Source organism: Pezoporus wallicus, unplaced genomic scaffold, assembly GCF_028554395.1.
Source record: "Pezoporus wallicus isolate ANWC-B61680 ecotype Strahan unplaced genomic scaffold, APGP_CSIRO_Pwel_v1 scaffold_6362, whole genome shotgun sequence".
NCBI classification, from domain to species: domain Eukaryota; kingdom Metazoa; phylum Chordata; class Aves; order Psittaciformes; family Psittacidae; genus Pezoporus; species Pezoporus wallicus.
Genome location: NW_026637663.1, coordinates 3,913,410 through 3,935,561, shown reverse-complemented (window position 1 = coordinate 3,935,561; position 22,152 = coordinate 3,913,410). Strand labels below are relative to the sequence as shown.

Sequence of the window (22,152 nt, the reverse complement as noted above, 5' to 3'; positions counted from 1 at the left end):
TTACAGCTTTCATGAGGCAGCAACTGATTAACGAGTGATCTGTACAAATCCTGGATGAGGACTGTGATGGGGAGTGTAATGTGGGTGAAAACACAGAATACAGTGGAGAATGAGAGCATGAGGCATCAAAATCAAACTTGAAGAACTGCAGCAGGAACTGCAGACAAATATTTTCTGGAGCCAATTGATGTTTTGCGTTTGATTTAATTTTTTGTTTTCACCTCAAAACCAAAAGCAGTTTACAGTTTTCTATTTTTAAAGAGAAAGTCTACATTTTTTGTAAAAAGATGTATAGTTAATAATTTCAAAAGTTTTGGTAAGATTCCTCTTTACCAGACTTTAAATTTATCAGTGAAGGAGACAGATGAGCAGTATGCAATTATTAAAGAGACCTATGTATCTTTCAAAATAAGGGAAAGTATTTAATAGCATATTGTCCTCACTGTGGCTACTTTTCCCTTGAATACCCCTACTACATCCTTTGTGGAGAGAATAAATTTTAAACTTATTCCCAATGGCTCCCCAGGTGGTCTTTCCCAAATATGTTCTAATACATACAATTTCATAAGCACTTGGCCAACAAATTGCAGCAAATTTTGTTAAATAATAAAAATATATGTAGCTATATACTACAGAGAGAAAATGAATACAGAAACTGTGTGACAGTAAAATGTATAGAATCAGCACAGCAGTATCCGAGATTGTGAAAAACCTGCACAAAATAGTTCCATTTTGTTATAAACCGTAAGTAAAGACTTGATTAGAAACTGTATGATAATACATAAAATGAAGCCAGAAGAAATAGAGTTGAGTGTTAGCTTTGGCATTTCATACCTCTTCCTGAATGTTTAATTTAGCTTTCAAAGAGAAAATAACAGGGAACCTGATGTGCTGTATAAGGGAAAAATCAATGTAAATCCAGGTGGTTTAGGGTTGGTTTGCTTTTCTTGTTTTTTTTGTTGGTTGTTTCATTCTTTGTTTTATTTTGAAAAATGTAACTTCTAGCTGAAACAAAAGTCTCTGGATTAGATGCAGACAGTAGTATTCAAATGCTCCAATTTAGCCTAATGTCTAATTTAGTACGTTCAATCTCAGAGAAGTCAAAAGGATATGTCTCAGTTAAATTCTCAAGATACTCTCAGTACAGTGCTCCCAAAGAAACTGAGATTCTCATGTGCTAATTGCATCAGCACTGGAATGACCAGATGATATTATAATAAAAATACATATTTTTGTTGGTGTGTTTAAAAAGAAGGATGATGGATGTGAAATATAGAAAAAAGAATCAGTAGTCCAAAGCTATGGGCCTCACAAAATCAACTTTGTTGCCTAGAGTGTTCTTCAAAAACTATGAGAAAAACAGTGTCTTGAAATGAGATGAAATATAACAGAATAATAACAGAAGGACCTGAAGCACTTTAATCACCTGAGTATTTTGGTGGTTTAATCACAGTGCAATATTTATGTTCCCACTGGTATAATTCCATTACATGGGGCTTTAATCTGTTTTCCTTGAGGGCAAAAGAGAGATGCTACAAGGAGAACTGCCATCCAGAAAAGGAGTTCACTCTCTCCCAAGCTCATTCTCCCCATTACCTGTTTGTGGGTTTTGTTGCTTTTTTTGTTGTTGTTGTGTTGGTCTAGTTAGTGTTATTTTTTTTGGGGAGGTGGTGGCATTGTTTTTTATTGTTTGTTTGTTTGTGGATTTTTATCTCACATAAAACCAGAAAGCCAGGTGTGTAGAGCCAATTTCTTCAATTTAGCAACTTCACACTGACTTTCACAAAAAGAGTCTTCTCAGAAGAGAAATCCCATTTGAGCATACAAATACATCTACATATCTAATATAAACAAACATAAACCACTTAGAATTATTAAATGAACACATATTTCAGATTCAAATTTAAAATACAAAATATGCTACATTAATATGAGAAGTTGAAACCATGTGTCCCATCAAACTTAGCCACATTTGTTTGCAAACATACCTAAAAAGAAAAGAAAAGAATTGTGCAGAAAACAAATATTTGGTTTGACCTTCACCAGTCAGTCTCACCTCTGTGCCTGGCAAAATCTTGGAGCAGATTCTCCTGGAAGGCATGCTAAGGCACATGAAAATCAACAAGGTGCTTGGTGACAGCCAGCATGGCTTCACTAAGGGGAAATCCTGCCTGACCAATTTGGTGGCCTTCTATGATGGGGCTACAGAACTGATGGACAGGGGTAGAGCAGTTGATGTCATCTACCTGGACTTGTGCAAAGTGTTCAACACTGTCCAACATGACATCCTTGTCTCTAAATTGGAGAGACATCAATTTGATGGATGGACCACTCGGTGGATAAAGAACTGGCTGGATGGCCGCACACAAAGAGTTGTGGTCAATGGCTCAATGTCCGGCTGGAGACCAGTAACGAGTGGTGTCCCTCAGGGATCGGTGTTGGGACCGGTCTTGTTCAACATCTTTGTCGCTGACATGGGCAGTGGGATTGAGTGCACCCTCAGCAAGTTTCCCGATGACACCAAGTTGTGTGTTTCGGTTGATACGCTGGAGGGAAGGAATGCCATCCAGAGGGACCTTGACACGCTTGTGAGGTGGGCTGATGCCAACCTCATGAAGTTTAACCATGACAAGTGCAAGGTCCTACACCTGGGTCGGAGAATCCCAGGCACAGCTACAGGTTGGGCAGAGAAGGGATTCAGAGCAGCCCTGCAGAGAAGGACTTGGGGGTGCTGGTTGATGATAAAATGATCATGACCCGGCTTCAGTGTGCGCTTGAAGCCCAGAAAGCCAACCGTATCCTGGGCTGCATCAAAAGGAGCATGACCAGCAGGTAGAAGGAGGTGATCCTGCCCCTTTGCTCTGCTCTTCTGAGACTTCACCTGCAGTATTGTGTGCAGTTTTGGTGTCCTCAACATAAAAAGGACATGGAACTGTTGGAACAAGTCCAGAGAAGGGCCACGAGGATGATCAGGGGACTGGAGCACCTCCCGTATGAAGACAGGCTGAGAAAGTTGGGGCTGTTCAGCCTGGAGAAGAGAAGGCTGCGTGGAGACCTCACAGCAGCCTTCCAGTATCTGAAAGGGGCCTATAAGGATGCTGAGGAGGGACTCTTCATTTGAGACTGTAGTGATAGGACAAGGGGTAACGGGTTAAAACTTAAACAGGGGAAGTTTAGATTGGATAAAAGGAGGAACTTCTTTACTGCAAGGATGGTGAGGCACTGGAATGGTTCGCCCAGGGAGGTTGTGAATGCTCCATCCCTGGCAGTGTTCAAGACCAGGCTGGGCAGAGCCTTGGGTGATATGGTTTAGTGTGAGGTGTCCCTCTCCATGGCAGGGAGGTTGGAGCTGGATGATCTTAAGGTCCTTTCCAACCCTAACTATTCTATGATTTTCTCAGAATTATTTAATGTGTTGTCTGAAAGCAGTTCTAAATGAAGCAAGCAGTGTCAATCCAACTGAAGTAATAACTTCTCAGTCCCAGTATAGGAGAAATGTAGAAATAAACTGCCCACAACAAAAAGGAATAACTCTGAAATAAAAGGCGGTAGTCAAACTTTTAATAATCTAGATTACTTGTAAGGGGCAGATTCAAAGAAAGACTTTTAACATTGGAAAGAGCTGAGATGCCTACGTTTACTCTCTTGATAGAATCATAGAATCATTTAGGTTGGAAAAGATCTTTAAAATCATTGAATCCAACTGTTAAACTGGCACTGCCAAGTCCACCACTAAACTATGTCTCCAACTGCCACATTTGCACATCTGTTAAATACCTTCAGGGATGGTGACTCAACCACTTCCCTGGGCAGCCTGTTCCACTGCTTGACAATCTTTTCAGTGAAGACATTTATCCTAATATCCAGTCTAAACCTCCCCTGGTGCAACTTGAGGCCATTTTCTCTTTTCCTATCTCTTGTTATTTGGCAGAAGAGACTGACATGCACCTCACTACAACCCACTTTCAGGTACGTGTAGGGAGCGATAAGGTCTCCCCTGAGCCTGTCTCCAAGCTGAACAACAGCAGTTCCCTCAGCCATGCCTCATAGGACTTGTTCTCTAGACCCTTCACCAACTTCATTTTACAGATGTTTACAGTGAAGCAGAGGAAGAATTTGTCATTTCCACTATTTTACTTGTCCACAGATTTCCTGTGAATTCTGAAGTCCTAACTCTCACGTCTGTGTGTCATCAAATAGACAGCACTCTTTTCCTTGGGTTAACATGCTCAAAAAATTAAAAACTTAAAAAGGAAAAATAAAATGTTGGATGCACTGTAGACCCTCGGACATGGGAAGTTTTTAATTTTTTAAATTTTTCTTTTATCAAGAATTGAAGATGCTGAATTAATAAGGCTATTAACACATTAAAAGTACGAGCTAAGTGTTATTAACTTAATCACTGCTGAGTCAGTTTTATTTTACACAGACTGATGATGTATTTTTAGCTAAGACATTATATAGTAATTAGAAATTACCCAGCAATTATTATGTAAGTGTGATAATTCTCTAAATGTGTTATAAAGTACCTGACAGGATTTTGATTATACATTAAATGTTTACTATATCATCAGCTTAAGATCACATGCTTTGTAATAAAAGACACTAAAGCATCAAATGCTCTGATACAGGTGGGTCCTGGCAACTTCTAATTTCCATACTTCACAGTCCCAGTGGGTTTTTGTAACTCCGTATGCAAGAATGGTCATTGAAACAGGTTGGGATTGGCCAGTGTGCAATAAAATATGCAAGAAAACACCTGTTAACTGTTGAGGATTACTTTCATCCTAGTCTATATTTGATTAGTGCATGAAACATTACACAGGGAGATTTTTGCTGTCAAGATGAGATTTTTCACAAAACGAACAAACAGACATTTTTGAAAAATACCTTTTAAAAAGACTATCAGCTGATCTCATACAAGAAAAATGTTTTAATGTTCTTAAAATCATTCAAGTATATTTACTAAATAAATATTATTAGAACTGGAATTCGTAGGAAGCCTGCTGAAATAATATCATTAATTACACTTCACAATGACAGAAATATAATTTGTTTCTCACCAGTGCAATCAATTTATCGTTATCTGCTTAAAAAAGTGATTTACTGGCACAAGAGACTCCATTTTCAGAAAAACACAGTATTTTTCATTAAAAGTTGACAAATCAGAACATTCTGAATCCTCTTTTGCTGAAGGTATAAACCAAAACCTAGAAAATTCATCAAAGCTTATTTGTTTGTTCAGATGTCATGGTAGTTTCCTTTAAAATTTGTGTCCTTAAAGCCATCTCAGCATTTTGTTTTTAACTTTCAGAAATCATAACTAGTTTCAGAAAATGGAATTCAAAGAAAGCTTGGAAATAATGAAGCAGTTTGCAAAATATGCATAACAATTCAAAGAATAAGTGTCACAATGAAGTATAAGAACAGTTTGAAAACTGGGTTTAGAACACAGTTTAAGTTACTGCTCTGATACAAATAGTATACTAGTGTGCACTATTTATCAATAACTTTATGGCATTAGGTGTTTTTTATCGAAATCTCAGCCATGGATAAATTAACTTTGCAGGATTATCCACTTTCTGTTAAGAAAAAGAGAAGATAAACCATATAGTCTTAGTACCAGGGGAACCCTGAGAAAAGGTGTCTGAGAATAATCTGGAATCTTCAAGTTCAGAGGAGAACTGAAGAGAACCTCAAGTACATCACATCATAAAAGCAGATGATCAAGCCATCCAGGTTTTCTTTTTTTTTTTTTTAATTTGAAACATGATTTCTGAACAGAGTTGCAAACTGTAAAGTGTTTTAGAACAGGGTTGACATTCTGTGTGAAAGCACTTTTGAATTTCCCAGCGGAAGGTGCAAACAGTTGAAATGTTCTTGGCTACCAATTTTCCTTAGGGTGCATTTGATCACATTAAGGGATAATTGCTGCCTCTTACTAATAACCATGAACTGCTCTGAGGAGTATCACTGCCTCTGGAATACACAAGCAGTTCTGAAAATACTCCAACTCCAATACAGGGAATACTTGTACCTGTCTGTAGGCACAGTTTCTTGCTTCTGCGATTAAACACTTGAGTCTTGCTTCTTCCTTTACAGTCTATGCAGTACGATTGTATTTTGTAAAATAGAGTTCTCCAAAGTATGTGAATTACCTTTTGGACATGAGAATGTTTTTCCGCAAGTGAAGCTCAGGTGCTGTAAAGCACAAAGTAGAATTCTGCTTTGTGGCTTTGCACTTTGTTGAAGGCTTTGATTCATCTCCATTAGGTATTTTCAGTCATATATCTAAAATTTTATTTTAAGGGACTGACTAGATAGGTAGAGGCTGTCAGAAGCTTATGTTAATTTTAAGTTACTGAAACTGTCAAAGCATTTTTATTGCAGCCAAAAGAAACTTAGGCTTCAGTCTGCCTTGTTACTGCTCTTTGCCTCACAGTGACTGAAATAAGTCACAGACAAAATTACCGTGCTGGAGAGGTCCCTTCCACAGTGCAGTGCCACTCCACACTTCTCTCTCTGAGGCATGTAATTCCTAATAATACTTTGTTTTCACCTATTCTACATTATTTTATTTGCAAAGCTGCTTTTGATCACTGCTGAATAATAGAAATTAATGACATGAAAATATTTTTGTGTACAAGAATTGATGTAGTACAGCTGTTAAGACTGCTTGGATTTGACAGCATAAAACAGTTGTTAAACCAAATCAATGAAATTTTCATTTACCAGTAAGGTAAATTAAACAAGAGAAATTTGCAGTTCATAACCATTTAATCTTTCCAATAGATGGGTTTCTGTTTCAGACAGTATTCTGGTATACCTATACCCTAATACCATATTCCAGGTTCTGAAGACTTTTCTTTTTTTTTCCCTTTAAATTTTATCTTCTGACTGCTTTCATAAAATAACAAACTTATTCTATTTGTTCTTAAATCGTATTTACCTCAGAGAAGTCACAGATTTATGACAGCATATAAAAATAGACACACGAAAAGGTTTTATGATGCAAAGAATATTTACATTTGAGTCTATACATATTTTTCTTCCCTCTTCACAAGATTGAAATGCATTTTCATAAGTACATTTAGCTTACACATTTAAATGTGCCATTTACAGTGGGATTACAGGGTTCATAATAGACTTAGTAAGCATTATCATGACTTTTTTTGTTTCTTATATCATAGCACATTTGCATAGTAGTCTATATGTTGGGGAGCTTGCTTAGAGATTGCTAGTCCCCTCTCAGTCTGCAGAGATGAGACAAACAGCTCCTCCTGTTAAATATTCCCTAATCACTGTGATGAATTTGTGTTCCCTTTCCTTGCTCTCCTGGCAGCCTTACAACTCTGGCTAACAGTTTTAACAGAAAGCTTCAACCCTTTTTTCAGAGCACAACATAGCCAATTGGTGAGGATGCTCTCACTGTCTCCACTTATATAAAGACACTAGTGGTTGCATCACCAAGAACACAACTTTGCTCTTTTACGTCTTAATGCTCTGCATCAGAGCACTCGGAAACCCAAGTGGAAAGCATGTCTACTGTAAGTCAGGCTTTTAAATTCCAGTGAGGGCATAAGTTCAGATACACCAAATATGCTTTGTGCACCTAAAAAACCCCTTGCTCACTACCAAGACTCTTTACAAGTTCATTGAGCTCTCTCCTCTGGCTTTCAGACAATCTTAGGAGGCCTGGATTTTAACCCTGGCATTTGTAACTTAGGTTGTGTTGATCTATTTTTACCTTTATCTTACAATGCAGATGGGTGTGATTTAGATATTTTCAATAATTAAAGCTCTTAATTCATCTTTCATCAATGCACTTTTTTTTTAATTTTATAAAAATTACCAATAGTAATCTGCATATAAGAAATATGAATGGATAGAAAATGTCAGAATTTCCCCGTATCCAACCAACAGACCTTCCTCTCCATTTCTGTAATTCCAAAGACCCAAATTACAGAACATATGCCTGGCAATCACTTACATGAATAATGCCTATTTTGTGGCCCACAAACTCTAATAATAAGATATATTCAGCGTACCTTACTTTGCTGATTAACAGCAATTCCATTTATACTATGTGTTCTCACAGACTGCCATGAAATTATAGAGAATTTGGAAAACAAAATCAAAATTACTTCTTTGATATATGAAACTATAAGAAAAATGTACTTCACTAAAAGGCGTTATGCTGAAGAAGTCTATAGACAGTTTGTGAAGTATTAGCCAAATATCTTTTAATGAAGATTTATAATATGGGCACGAAAATTTTAAAATTAAATACCTAGATTATCTCCTGTTCCAAAAGGCCAGTAGTGCTTTAACATTTTTTGCTAGTATTATACATCATAATCATCATGAAGATACCAATTTTAGAGACAAGCACGTTTGGGACACAACATAAGATAGAAAAAGACATCAGCATCAGAACCTGCTAATTTACAAAAAGGGCTATTTTTACAAAATAATGACAGGGTGATTTGGAGGTAACAGATGGAAGTAGAAGTAGAAATGTCAAAAGAAAAATGGAAAAGCAAAGGAACATATGAGAAACTGTATTTATGTGCACAATCAATATTCTGTGTACATGTATAAAGAATGCATTAATAATTCTGCATAAAGGAACACCTGAGGCTGGCTGAGAAGCAGTTTGCCAGCAGGCTGAATCGGAGCAAGGAGATACCATCTTTAAGCACCAAAGACATCAGATCCCAGAAAAGAGGATTTTACGTACTTTAGAACCTCCCTGGCTAATCCAGTAAAAATGTGCAGTGGGAATAACAGTCAGCTGCACCAAATGGCTGCCTACAGGGAGAGTCATCAAGGGTAGTTCTCTTTTATCACAGAATGCCCCTTGAAGGCAATGGCAATGTGTTTTACACAACACTGTTGCTGACAGTGAAACTGTAGCCTCCGTGTTGAGGAACAGATAGGAATTCGGAAAAAAATTGCTTAGACTGAAGGGGGACAGAATTGAGAACTTCTCAAACTATTGTTATATTCCGAGCACACTGTAACTCTGAGCAATGATTTACCAACTTTGGTGGCTGGAGAACAACTGGACATAAACACATGGCAAGCTACATTCTATATTTGTTTTATTAAATACCTGTTTCTGATATCCTAACCTTAAGATCTTACCCATGCAAGTTTTTTACTGTTTTATTTATAACCCTGACTAATATTGTGAGGTGAATCATTTTTCAGGTAAATCAGAGGTTTGTAGAATGAAGAAAATTTCTGAGGAACCCATATTCCAGAACGTTTTTAAACTCAATGGAAATTCAGTGTTTTCTGCAAGTCTTTTACGGACCATTGTAGGAAGAACATAAAGACAGATGTTTTAAATGATAGCAAATGCCCGTCTCATCCAAAAGTGTGTCTCTCAAAAGGAGATGACTAGGAAATGTGAATACAGGACAAGCATTTAAGGTTTTTCTCAGCTTTCTCAGCTTCCACCATGTTGTGGTTTAGGAATGTCATAAACCAGAGGTGATCATGTGGTTTACTAAACAAGAAACAGATTCTTTTTTATGACATTTTTGAGCCTCCACTGAACCCATGTAAACTTTTGGTATCCAAAGAATTTGTTGCTAGGTGTTCCAGAGCCTCACATCACAGTGCATGAAGAATCACTTTGGCTTGTTTTGGTCACAGGTAATTTGACCTTAATATGTTATTTACACCTTTTTTTTTTTTTTTTATTGTTCTCTTAACTACTGAGGTTTGTTTAGAGTGAGAGTAGTATTCACAGATGGGAATGTGGGCAAGAGTTCCTATCAGCAGATAGATACTGATGTAGTGAGGCTCACTACAAAAAAAACATGGCTCCTTACAGCTACCTTAACTCTGGACAAACTTCCATAGTGTCAGACTTAACAGTTGAAGTTCACACAACTCCTGGAAGATCTACCATTTTTCCTCCTTTCTCAAGCTCTAAATAATAGAAGGAAGAAGAGATCACATTCCTCACCTCATCTTTCCCCTGTATGAACAAGCAGTGGAAAAAATAGCCTGGATCAGTCTCTACACCTTCCTTGTAACTGGGAGCAAAGAACTCCACCTCAGTTGCCAATTAAGCATATGGGAGATCAAAAGGAGAAGGAAAAGAGCATACTTTTTTTGTGCAATCACCACTGAAGAATGAAAGAAATACAAGCTTTTTGAGGCAGAGGGAGAAAGAGCAAGATTCTTTCCCTATCACCCATATGCATCTACTGACTAACTGAACAATTTCATACGGTAGGCCTCACAAATAGTATCCATTTCATTGTTGGCAATACAGAATTTTCAAAACCTTTATTCCTAAAGAAGTAATGCTTTAATAAAATGTGTTAAGTTTGAACTATTACTTTTCATTTGGTTTTGCGTTTTTTAGTTCCTAAATGCCAAATATCAAGATTTAGTGTAGTTTGATATAAGCACAAATTCACATAGCACAGATGTCATTCAAATATGTTAAAAATATGTTTGATTTTGCTAACAATACAATCAAAACTTGGGATATATTTAGAATGCGTTTAATGCCTTGTAAGGCTATGTACCTGGTTACACGAGCTTTCTCTATTATTAATCTGAAATGACTACAAAAAAAGCCCAGTCAAAGAGAATTTATGGGCTACTTCAGACTGAAATTTGGAAAAACAATGTATTGTATATTCATTAATCAGTGAGTCCTTTTTATGGTCTTGTTTTGTGTCAGATACTGAATTTGCATCTGTTAAGGGGGAATCTTCTAATTCATAAAGAGCCCTACTGAAATTACTTAAGTTCAACCTACAGGTTTTCTTCATAACCTTTCAACCCACAACTTCTAAAAAGCCATACTTGTCATCTGAACCATGTCACATTTATGGAATTCCATATGTTGCTTCAAGTTTCTCACTAAGCAAAACAGAGTCACAGATATATATGTATATAAAGGGATCTAAAATCGAAATCTCATTTGTCTCCATGTCAATCTTTGGACAAGCATTTTTCAATCTGAAGTGAACCTTACACTCACCAAAGAATAAGATAACGCATTATGCAGTAATGAACACAGAAGTATAAGAGGAAGCAGTCCTGTAGATAGCTATTAAAATGTCACTAATTTAATGTAAGGAATTAACTTCTTTTGATCTAAATAGTTGCATGTCAGTAATAGAAACTTTAAAGTCACTAACTTGGTAGGTAATTGAACAGATAAGTACAGACAGATTTACTACAGAAAAATAAAGAGTAATTTGGAAAAAGTGAGATACATCACACTGATTTCAGCTGGTGATTGTGGTATAAATGCACTCATAGTATACAGCAGTCACAGTACACACAGCTACCAGTTATTAGAGACCAAAAGTGGCAATAGAGGTTTGCGCTACAAAGAAAACAACATACTCCACTGTAGACACAAATCGGTTCCAAATTTCTCTTTTATAAAACCTTCTAAGTATTCAGTAATAACTTCAAACTTCAGCATTTTGTTAGACATTATGTAACTTGAAATTTTTCTGCAAGTAGTTCTCTTGACCCTCAAATTAATTAGTCTGCTTGTTACTTTTACTTTTATTCTTTCCTAAGCTTGCTGGTAGCAGTGACTTTCTTGTGAAGAGCATGGAATGGAATAAAAAGGCTGGTCTGAACTAATGTGTTGGAGGGAGGAAAAAACCTTTGCAATTTATTAATGCATTCAAAAGACTGTTACAAAACTTTACAATTTAATTATTGGAAGATTGTAGAACTGCTTCAGTGCTTCTGTACTGTGTTAAATAAACTGTACGTGCAAGGAGTAATAAATGAAATTGTTAATTTCAGTGCATCCTTAGGGAATAATGGAGGAGGGGGTGGTAGTTACATTATTTAGAGCTCCAAATGGATTTGAGTTTATATGCAGTAATAAATCTTAAATACATTCTTAATTAACCCTGCCTCAAGCCCCTTTTTACCTTAGGAGTTGAGAGACACAGTGTCTGTTAGAATAACTCACCATTCATATTCTTAAAGATGCTTAGGATTGGGAGGATTTGCCGATAATAGGGCACCAAGGCCCTCCCCACCATGTCAGCTGACGCCACCAGGTGCTGGAGGACTTTCAGTGTGGTGCAGATGATCTGTCGGTTACGAAGGTTCAGTGCATCTGTGATGTAGAAAGAACAACAGGCAGAAAGCAGAATTAATTTCTAAAATGTAGAGGGAGGGGGAGAAGTCCTCTAATGGACAAATTTAATTAAACTGTACTCTGCTGGGGAATGTAAGTGGCTCTTTATTAGTGCAGCTTTGAAAGATCCCAAAGATGGATTGCAGTCCTGATGTTATAAAACACTGCCTTGTCTGATTGTTATTTGTTCCCACAATTTGTGATGACTGTTCAGTAACCCAAAGAATGCAGCTCATTATTCACTCATGGTGCCTGCGTAATACTGGCATGGTCCAAACAAATAAAAAATAAATGTGCAGTAAGTACCATTTGGGGCCAATGGAACTGTACAACTGCAAGACAACCTGCGAAGGTTGACAACAGCTACATTCTAGTGCAACAATTAGTGTTTGTATGTTTGTACTCATTTATTTTATGCTCATTTTATTCATTCAACTAACAATGCCTTCTATTATGAGAATTCGTACAATGAAGCAAATGTTTATAGGGAAAAAAAATCCACAAAACCCCCCTGTAGCTTTCCTTAAAAGACAAACATCCTAGGTGAAAAAAAAAAAAAAAAGGATTTTGTCTTGCCTACTTTAGATTTTTCTCTTAGCTTTCAGCATCATGCTTCTAATCTTACAATACTAAGATATTTCCTAAATACCTTTTGTTTGTCTTTTAATTTTACTAAAAAAAAGGACCTTGCGTTCTCTTTTGTAATTAAAAATGAGTCATGCTTGAAATCTGTTTTGTTTATTTTCTTGAAAAAACTGTCTAGTTATAAGACCCCTGAAATTATGCAGCTGGAATCTGTTGTCAAATTTGGTATGCTACCATAAATCCATAAAATCATAGAATGGTCTCTGTTGGAAGGGACCTGAAACATCTAGTTCCGTCCCTTCTGCTACGGGCAAGGACACCCTTCACTAGACCAGGCAGCTCAAAGCCACATCCAGCTTCTCTGGGCAACCTGCTCCAGTGTCACACCACCCTCACAGTAAAGAATTTCTTCCTACTATCTAACCTAAGTCTACCCTCTTTCCATTTAAAGCCATTGCTCTTTGACTTATCACTTCACACCCTTGTAAAAAATCCCTCTCCAGCTTTCCTCATGGGTGGATGTTCTAAGGCTACTTTAGCAAAGAGAAAACTTCAGATAAAAATTTAAATATTCAGTCCAAATCTCAAGCAGGAAAATATTCTCTTATATAGAGGAACAGGCAATATTTATTTTTTTAAAAGAGTGATCGGAAAAGAAAGCTCTGGGCTTCCAACATACAGGTTTATTCATGACTTAGCTGTCATACACAGAAATAGCAGCTAACTGAACCAATAATTATCCTTAACATTTGTAATTTTCAGTACAATAATTATTTGCTATTCATACAAACATGAATATTTGTATTCACTTGTATGAATGAATTTATATAAACACAAATAAAATAATTATTTTTTTAACAATTAAAAATATTAATAAAATTAATTAAACATACAAATACTAGTAATTAACTTAAGGGACATCAAAATTAATCAATATGACAGAAATCGCAGCTTCTTAATCCTAAACCACAGTTTCCTGCTGCGTAACAGCTTCCAGCTCTTCCTGCTGTTGCCCATGCTGCATGCAGTGGTGTAGATTTACTTCAGTTGGCTACTGATCCCACCACCTTTGTGGGGGAGGACTTGATAAGCTCTCATGCTTGTGTCCATTCTCAGGCACTTCCATGGTTTCTAACACCACAAACCTTGTGTCTTTGCTGCTACACGGATCTCCTACCTCCACTGCAATGGCAGACTGAAGGATCTTGCTAGCACACTGTCCCTAAAACACTGGAGTGCTATCCCCAGGTTTATCTCTAGAGAACCTGGTTTTATTCCTTTTCCCCTTCAAATCTAGTTTAAAGCTCTTTTAAGGAGCCCTGCTAACTCCTGTGCAAAGATCCTTTTTCCCCTTTGAGACAGGTGTACCCCATCTGGTGCCAGCAGGCCTGAATGTTATGTAAACTGACCCATAATCAAAAACCCCAAAATTCTGCTGGTGACATCAGGCTTGGAGCCAGGTATTGTTATGCTGGCTCTTTCTGTTTCTTCCCTTATCGTTTCCTGCAACTGGAGGGATAGAGTAGAACACTACTTGTGCTCCTGATCTGTTAACCAGTTGTCCCAAGGCACTGAAGTCTCTCATAATTGGCCTTGGACATCCTGTTGCAACTTCATCGCTGCCTACCTGAAAAATCAATAATGGATAATAATCTGAGGGCTGTACCATGTTAAGATGCTTTCTCTTCACATCTTTAACTCAGGTCCCAGGGAAACAGCAGACTACTCTAAGAAGTGGGTCCAATCTGCATATTGGGCTTTCTGTTGCCTGCAGAAGGGAGTCTCTGTGACAATGACCAATCTTCTTTTTCTAAATAGAAGCAGCTTTGACAGAGGATGTAGGCTGACAACCTCAGCAACACCTCCAAGCTAGACAAACCATCATCCTCTTTATTGTTCAGTTCCTCTTGCAGATCCTCACACCTACTGTGTACAGTTCTGGTGTCCTCAACATAAAAAGGACATGGAACTGTTGGAACAAGTCCAGGTTGAACAGATCCTTGGGTGACACGGTTTAGTGTGAGGTGTCCCTGCCCATGGCAGGGGGGTTGGAACTAGATGATCTTAAGGTCCTTTCCAACCCTAACTATTCTATGATCTATGATTCTATTGTGAAAGGCAGCTGGGAAGGTTGGGTACTCACAGAGGAAACAGTCCTGCTGTGCCAGGCAGGAACTTGCCGTTTTTGCTTATCCCTTAAGTCACTGTGTTCAGCCAGCTGGAGAAAAGATGGGGAATTCCCTGTATCAGACATCCTGTCTGTCTCTCTCACTCTCTCCCACTGCTTCCCAGAGCTCTGTCGCTAAGTGGAGTTCCTCTGCCTGGGTACACCTCCCACAGATGTGCTTACTGCTGCTGTCTGATACTGGCATAAACGTAGGTCAGACCCTTTGGCCTGGACAGATCTTGATGCAGATGGATAGGGTAGAATAAAACAGACTAAAGAATTTGAGCCTGAAGCCCTTCAAATTGCAGAAATTTTCAGTGTGTGTTTGGAAAACAGTTGCAAATATCAAAAGTAATATCAAATTGACTGCAGAAGTGTTGTTATTATTATTAAATATTTGGACTGTGGCATGCATCGCAGTCAAACAGCTCCCGGCTTGATTATATTAGGCACTTCGTAAACACTTAATTAGAGACAGTCCCTGCCCCAAGGATACATCAATTTCAAACATATGTTTATCTTTTAAAAATCCGGTAATTATTTTTTGTGTACTACCATCACTGGAGACTATTCTCCCACATGAATCAAAGGAAGAAAATTTTAATGCAGCATATGAAATAAGTACATATCAACATTTTGAAAAATGTCAGTGATATCCAGAGGTTAATAAAAATGCAAGAAAGTACTAGCATCCTCACACAGGAATAAAGCAGACCATTGAAAACTCTTGGCACAGTACAGCTACATATCCCTGAAGAAGGAAACATTCACAATATCCAAAGTATTCCACTTTGAAAGCATGGTAGGCTGTTGCCTCCTGACCTAGAAGTTGCTATAAGACATGGATCTTCACAATAATAGCAAAGTGAATGACTAGTTTGCTTCTCAGTTAAAGATACCTTTCTACTCCCTAAAGGGTTTTTAGAGGACTTCCCTCACTGGTATATATTTCCCTTTCGGTGTGTGGCAGTTCTGGTGTTTTCTCCTTTAACGGTACATAAGCTTGAGAATTTTGCTTGTGATTAGGATAAACACTTTTCCAGGAGACCCTCTAGCTTAGCTACCTGCTTAGTGCAAGTATATAATGAAATGTGGAATTGACACATTTTAAAAGCCAGGAAACATGACAGAATTTCTCCCAGTATACAGCTGATCTTTTCCATGAGATAGTATATTTTCACAGAAGAGGCTGAATCAGAATGTTCTTCCCCAGATAGCACAGTGACAGTCTAAACAAATCAGATTCCCCAAACTTCCATATATTCTCTAAAAATTAAAGTTTAGATTTTGGTAGTTATATTTAAAATTATGATGATATTTTAATCGTCTTTAATTTGCACTGGCCTTCAATTATATTCAACCCCTTTTCCAAGTACACCTGTGAATCTGTTTAGAAACGCACTGAGTTTCCTTTTTTTCCTTAGATCTCACAACCAAGGATTAAAACCAGCTTAGTTTGCTTTGATATCTCCCTCCTGCCAATTTGTAAATAAGGTACCTGTTTTAGAAAATTCTTTGCCTAAAGCAGAACAAGATACATAGAGCCGGTCTCCAGCAGGACAACAAGCAGTCAGGGAAAAGATGCTTCAATTGTTGTGATCTACTTAATCTTGTTGATCAAGGGCTTCTTTTTTAAATTCAGAGGGTCAGGTTAAAGAACTGCTAACATGAAGTGTTCTCAAAATGCAATTGATTAAAGTGATACGTACCTCTCTTACAGAGAACTTTGTTCAAAACTTAAAAATAAGTACCTGAACTGATATAATAGAAGTTTTACATTAATTTTACAGAACAGTAATGAAGGCTGTTACAAACAAAGTGTTTCAATCAAGTGTGAGTAAAAACCAGAATAACAACCTTGTGTTTGTGTAATTTTTTTAGTCAGGTAAGGTCCTGATCCAATTCACAATATAAATGTACAGATACTATTTCCAGTATAACTGAATGAGTGATGTTATACAGTGAGGTGATGGGAAAAAGGAATAGGGGGCAAAGCATGAAAACCGTAGGCCAATTTTGTCCTGTGAAGCCAAAGCCCAAGACACAGAAAAGTCTAAAATCCATAAGCAGATAATTGATACTTGCAAGGAACGTGGTCTAGCAGAATATGAGAGTCAGTTGCTTTTTTTCAGCTTTAGTTGTGCTTGTAACTGTAGTATTTTACTAGATTGGCATCTGTAAAACTTGAATTCTATTAATATTTGCAAGCCCTACTTACTATACAGAATTATTATTAACTAGTTAGTTAATTATTACTAGTTTAAAACAATAATTAATATAAAGAATAACTAGTATAAAGAATACAAGGAGAATAAAGCCCCCAAACCTCAGTGGCTATGCCAGTTTACAGAGCTTCAGTCCGGACCTAGATGTACTTCCTTTCCCCTCTGCTGCCTCAAGCTACTAAACTGCACTGAGTATCCACTCCACCCTCTCAACTAAAAAAGATTTCTTATTAATGAAATGTGACTTCATTTTTTAAAGATTTCAGGAAAGATATGAAAAAAACAGAAACTGGTAATATTGGCATCTGTACTGAAAAAATAGTGCTGTAAATGTACTGTAGGTCCTTGAAGAAGAAGAATGTGGACAAGAAAAGCCTCTGATAATATGGTTTTCTTACACTTCCAAAACATATTTGATAGGGTCCCTCACTGAAGGCTTTTGAAACATTTTTATTGCCATGGATTCCATATAAATAAATAACTTCTTAGAGATAGGAAATGAGGGCAACAATAAATGGCCACAGAGCAGGAGTATCTCCTAGGCTAGTAGAGCCTCGCAGGAATCTGTGTTGAAGCACATGTGTTTCAGTACATATTCAGAGATGATTTGGAAGAGATGTTTACTAATGATAACAAAGTTTTCTGATAGTACAAAGTTATTCCAGATGCCAAACTGCTGACTTTGAAAAACTGCAGAAGGATTTTATCATACAGAATAACTGGGTGATAAAATGGCAGATGACATTCAGTACTAAATGTTAAAACCCAATAAATTAATAAATTCAGTAGACAGTAGCTTGATCTCCAACTGCAAAAGTGAGAGATGTTAACTGCAGATTTCACTTTCCAAACATGTATGAGATCTATTTCTACTGAACGAGAAACAGTTTCTCCTCATAGACAGGAGTGAAAAAGTATCTAGTTTCTAAACCATTTGGAACTACCTGAAATGATCAGGTTTGAGTGGAAGAATCTAGCATAGACTTTCTAATTGCAATCACTTGTGCTGGTTGATGGAGCCTACAAGGGAAATGTTTTGGTATTTAGGAATCAAGACAATTTTTTCTATTTTTTTAACGAGAGATCTTTGCTTTATTTAAAGCATTGTGGGTCTATACAAAGAAGTTTGTTTAGATTCAATTTTCGGCCTGTGATCTTAATAACCAGAACTGGTTCTCAAGAGCAACAGTTAGTGGGGAGGAAGGTAATAATTCCATTAAAGGTTTAATTTACTTTCTTTAGATGACAGAAATTAATTTACATGACTTGCAGAAAGAAAAAGACTATAGCCCAGAAAACAATATTTATTAAAGAAAAATATTTCAGTATTCAAGGAAGAATATAATGACTATTAAAATCTCAAATACAGTGAAGATAGATGAAGAAACAAATATAAATGTGCTCAGAACAACTGCTAGCGACAGGTTCAACTTTACATGTCTAAATGCAACACTGACACTGATTTGACTTTAAATGAAAATTAACTACACTGCTGTCCAAGACAACAATCCACATTTTACATGCAAATAGAACGTGGGAAATAGGAAAAAATAAATGATTTTAATTTATGAATTTATTAAACATCAAAAAAATGGTGACACCGAGGGAGTATTTCTCTGTACCTGAATCACAAAAAATCTGCTTCCCTTATTGAAAGTCCTTGATGTACTGTGTCACAGAATTTTTAACAGCATGGAAAAAGCCTGAAAAAGGAAAACTTCAGTGTTTCTAAGGATGGAAATCACTCTTTTTGGACTCAATCAGAAGTGCCAGTCTGCTGACTGCAACTGTGTAGAAACAGTATTTCTATCTAAGTTACAATTTAAGTGTAAAGATGTAAGATTTATTGGCTCCTAGACCTAAGTTCAGATTGCCTATGTGTCTGTTTTAGGATTCACAGTGCAGAACAGAAAGGATTCTGGAAACTGAGTGATCCAGGATACTTAAGGATTTAATTTCACATTATTTTCTTCACTAGAAAATCTATGAAGATGTTCCTTTTCATCATCTCTTCCTTCATCTGCAACAGTGCAGGTATAAACTAGATCACTGAAATGATCTGAGTTTAAAAGTAATGTCACTCTGAAAATATTTTGGTTTGGGCTTACAGTGAAAATGAAACTGAAACCCAGATTCATTAAATATATTATTATAAGAAAGAAGATAATAATATATAAATATTTTTCATCTTTCTGATATAGTGTTCAAGAAGTGTGAACATTAAGCAAGAACAGGTGGAGGATAATTTCTTAAATCATTAAAATATAGTACAGAATTCTAATATGTAATTTAAAATGTTTTTAGAGAACAGCTTTTTACCAATATTTTCCTTTGATGAACATGCAGGAGACAAAAATGCTTTAAAAAGCTATTTTTCTGTCTTTCTTTTATCCCTTTCCCTTCTATTGCATATATTATCTTGCCTAACCATTACTTGATTCACTCTTTCACAATAGAAATATGGTATTTGTCCAGAAGATGACGGGTTAAGCAGATATAACTCACCCCATGGCAGACTTTAGAGACAGTAATATGCGTAAAACATAGCTGAGTTTATTGTGGATGCAGCTGAGTCACAGAAATGTATAGCTCTGACTCCTATACTACACAGTCATAGTAAATTTAGAAACTCTTGAAGTACACTTTCAGATTCCTTGAGATGGCAGTGTCTTTTTAATATTAATATGTCTTTGATTAGGAAGAAGCCTTTATCACTGAGAATACTTCAACTCTTCACACATTAAAGTCGATACAGAAGAACCAGCAACTATATTGAGCTAGCAGAATCTTGAATGTGTTCCAGAATAATAAATTATGACTTAATTTAAGAGTCTATATATCAAACCCATACAAATATCCTTACCTAGCAGTCTCTTTCTAATGCTAAATGTTGTGTAACAGCTAAAGCTTCCAGATAATTATTTCTGAGCTAGATTCTGGTCTCAGCAAGACTTTTAAATCCTAGCTGTGTAGCTGCTGTCATAAACTTGATGTCTTTTCCAAAGAAATTATTTAAGCTTTCAAAAAAAAAAAATAATGGTACTACTATAAATATATTTGGATTGTGCTGGAAAAACATATTTAGAGAAAATACATGATTTCTCTATGTGTTCCCTTTTCAGAGAAAAAATCTGTAAGATAGTTTTCGTAAACCTTTCACAAGTGTCACTTTCAGAGTAACCATTCTGAATATTATATATTCCCTCTGACATTTTCAAAATCTACAGATAATGAATTCTATAATTAATCTTTTAAAATGGCAATAAATTGAGTGAACAAAACACAATTCTGACCCTTCCAACATTATTATTTCAGTATTATCAGCCTTAAATGACATTCCCTTTCCCCTTTTCCAAAACTGTATTTGACTCCGTTCTGTGTCACAAATACAATGACTCCATTTTATTCTGTATTAGCATGGATGCTGAATCATCTCACAAAAATAGGAAGGACAGCAATGATACCAATGATACTGAGCAATGCTAAAACAGAAGCCAAGCTTAAAAAATATGAGCATCTAGCAGTACAGGTGTAGCATGCAGACTTAAGAATAATACCTAACTAATAAAGGGTGATGGTTCAGAACCATATCTCCTCAAGACAATGATCTAAAGAAACAGGAAAGGACAAAACAATATGTCTGAAATATGAGGTGTTTCAAAAAAATAAGTTTAGGGGATTTTTAAACTTGGAGTTTTAGTGGTGTTACACTTGTATTAAAAGGAGTTAGTACCTTTCACATATTTTTTCTACAAAGAATTATGTCTGAATATTTAAAATTAATACCTTTAAATGCCAAAATTCTACATACAACATTAGTCAGGCAGAATTTCCAATTTAGACAGATATATGTATATGCAAAGCAATAAGAATGATGATAGAAAAGATATCTAGTAAATAGATATCTGACAACTGTACAATAAATAAAAAGGACAGAAAGAAACATAATTCTGTAAGTTTCATCTGTTCATTCCTCTGTCATTTTAGATGAACTGGTTTATGCAGTAATGGTTTTATATAATATACAAAATCAGGGAAGAAAAAGACACTTCACATTTACAAAGACCAAGACCCACATTTATAATCAAAAAATATTAACCAGACAGTCTATTCTGGATTACTGTATGTACCAGGTGATTGAAAACATAAGCTTCTGTCCTTACACCTTACAATTTACTCACATTTGCAATAATCTCCATGAAACGTACAGTCTGTCATGTTATATTGCTTAATTAGCAACTTATCAAAATCTACACTATAGAAATGCAATTTTATAATTTTTTTTTTATTGCACATATTTACTTACTTTTTATTGGAATAATGAGCTGAGGAATGACAGGAAGAATCTTGTTTCCACCATGTTCCAGCATGTCATGAATTCCTTGACGAGCAAAAAACTCATGTGGAAATGTCATTTCACAAAGGCCATGAAAAAAAATAGGCAGATAGGAATTATAGTCCAGGGTTTCTATCTCTACCTGAAAATACAAAATAAATAAGAAAATGAATGCAATTTCTCAATACTGATACAATATAATCAAGCCAACAACAAATAAGAGAACGAATCCTTTAACCAACAGATATCCAGCATGGCACAAATATAAATATTTTTACAGAATTCCCAGCTTTCTAGAATACTGACCTAATTTTATTTCCTATTAATTTCAGGAGCAAAATTCTAAAGAAATTACATGAGTCTCTACTGTGAAAAAAGGTGGAAAACTTAGGTACCTCTTTCTAATAGGAATCTCCCTCCAATCCTAAAATACAAAGTGTGTTAACCTTCCCAAGTTATAGATTTTGAAAAGGATTTTGCAAACTGCTAGTTTTGCTCCCCTTTCCTTCTCCCACTCACCAGTACCCTGATGTTACACACAGTCAGGATAGCAAGAGAGAACCAGAAGTTTGCTTTCAGCCTGTCAAATACAGCAAAGTGGCTCAACAGCAAAGCACTTTCTCTGAGCAGAATATTAGCCTCAAAATAATTTGGAGATAATAGAATCATAGAATATTTTAGGTTGGAAATGACCTTT

The 22,152-nt window shown here is 36.3% G+C and overlaps 1 protein-coding gene across 1 annotated transcript in view; it reads right to left on the bottom strand.

Annotated features, from left to right (window-relative positions):
- Window positions 1-22,152, bottom strand: part of PACRG (parkin coregulated) — a 239,904-nt gene that overhangs the window by 84,794 nt on the left and 132,958 nt on the right. Inside the window, exons 4-5 of the mRNA XM_057406910.1 lie at window positions 21,426-21,597; window positions 11,972-12,121 (exon numbers count right to left, since the gene is read on the bottom strand). Of these exons, the coding sequence (XP_057262893.1) occupies window positions 11,972-12,121; window positions 21,426-21,597 (322 nt within the window). The remainder of the gene's footprint in view (window positions 1-11,971; window positions 12,122-21,425; window positions 21,598-22,152) is intronic.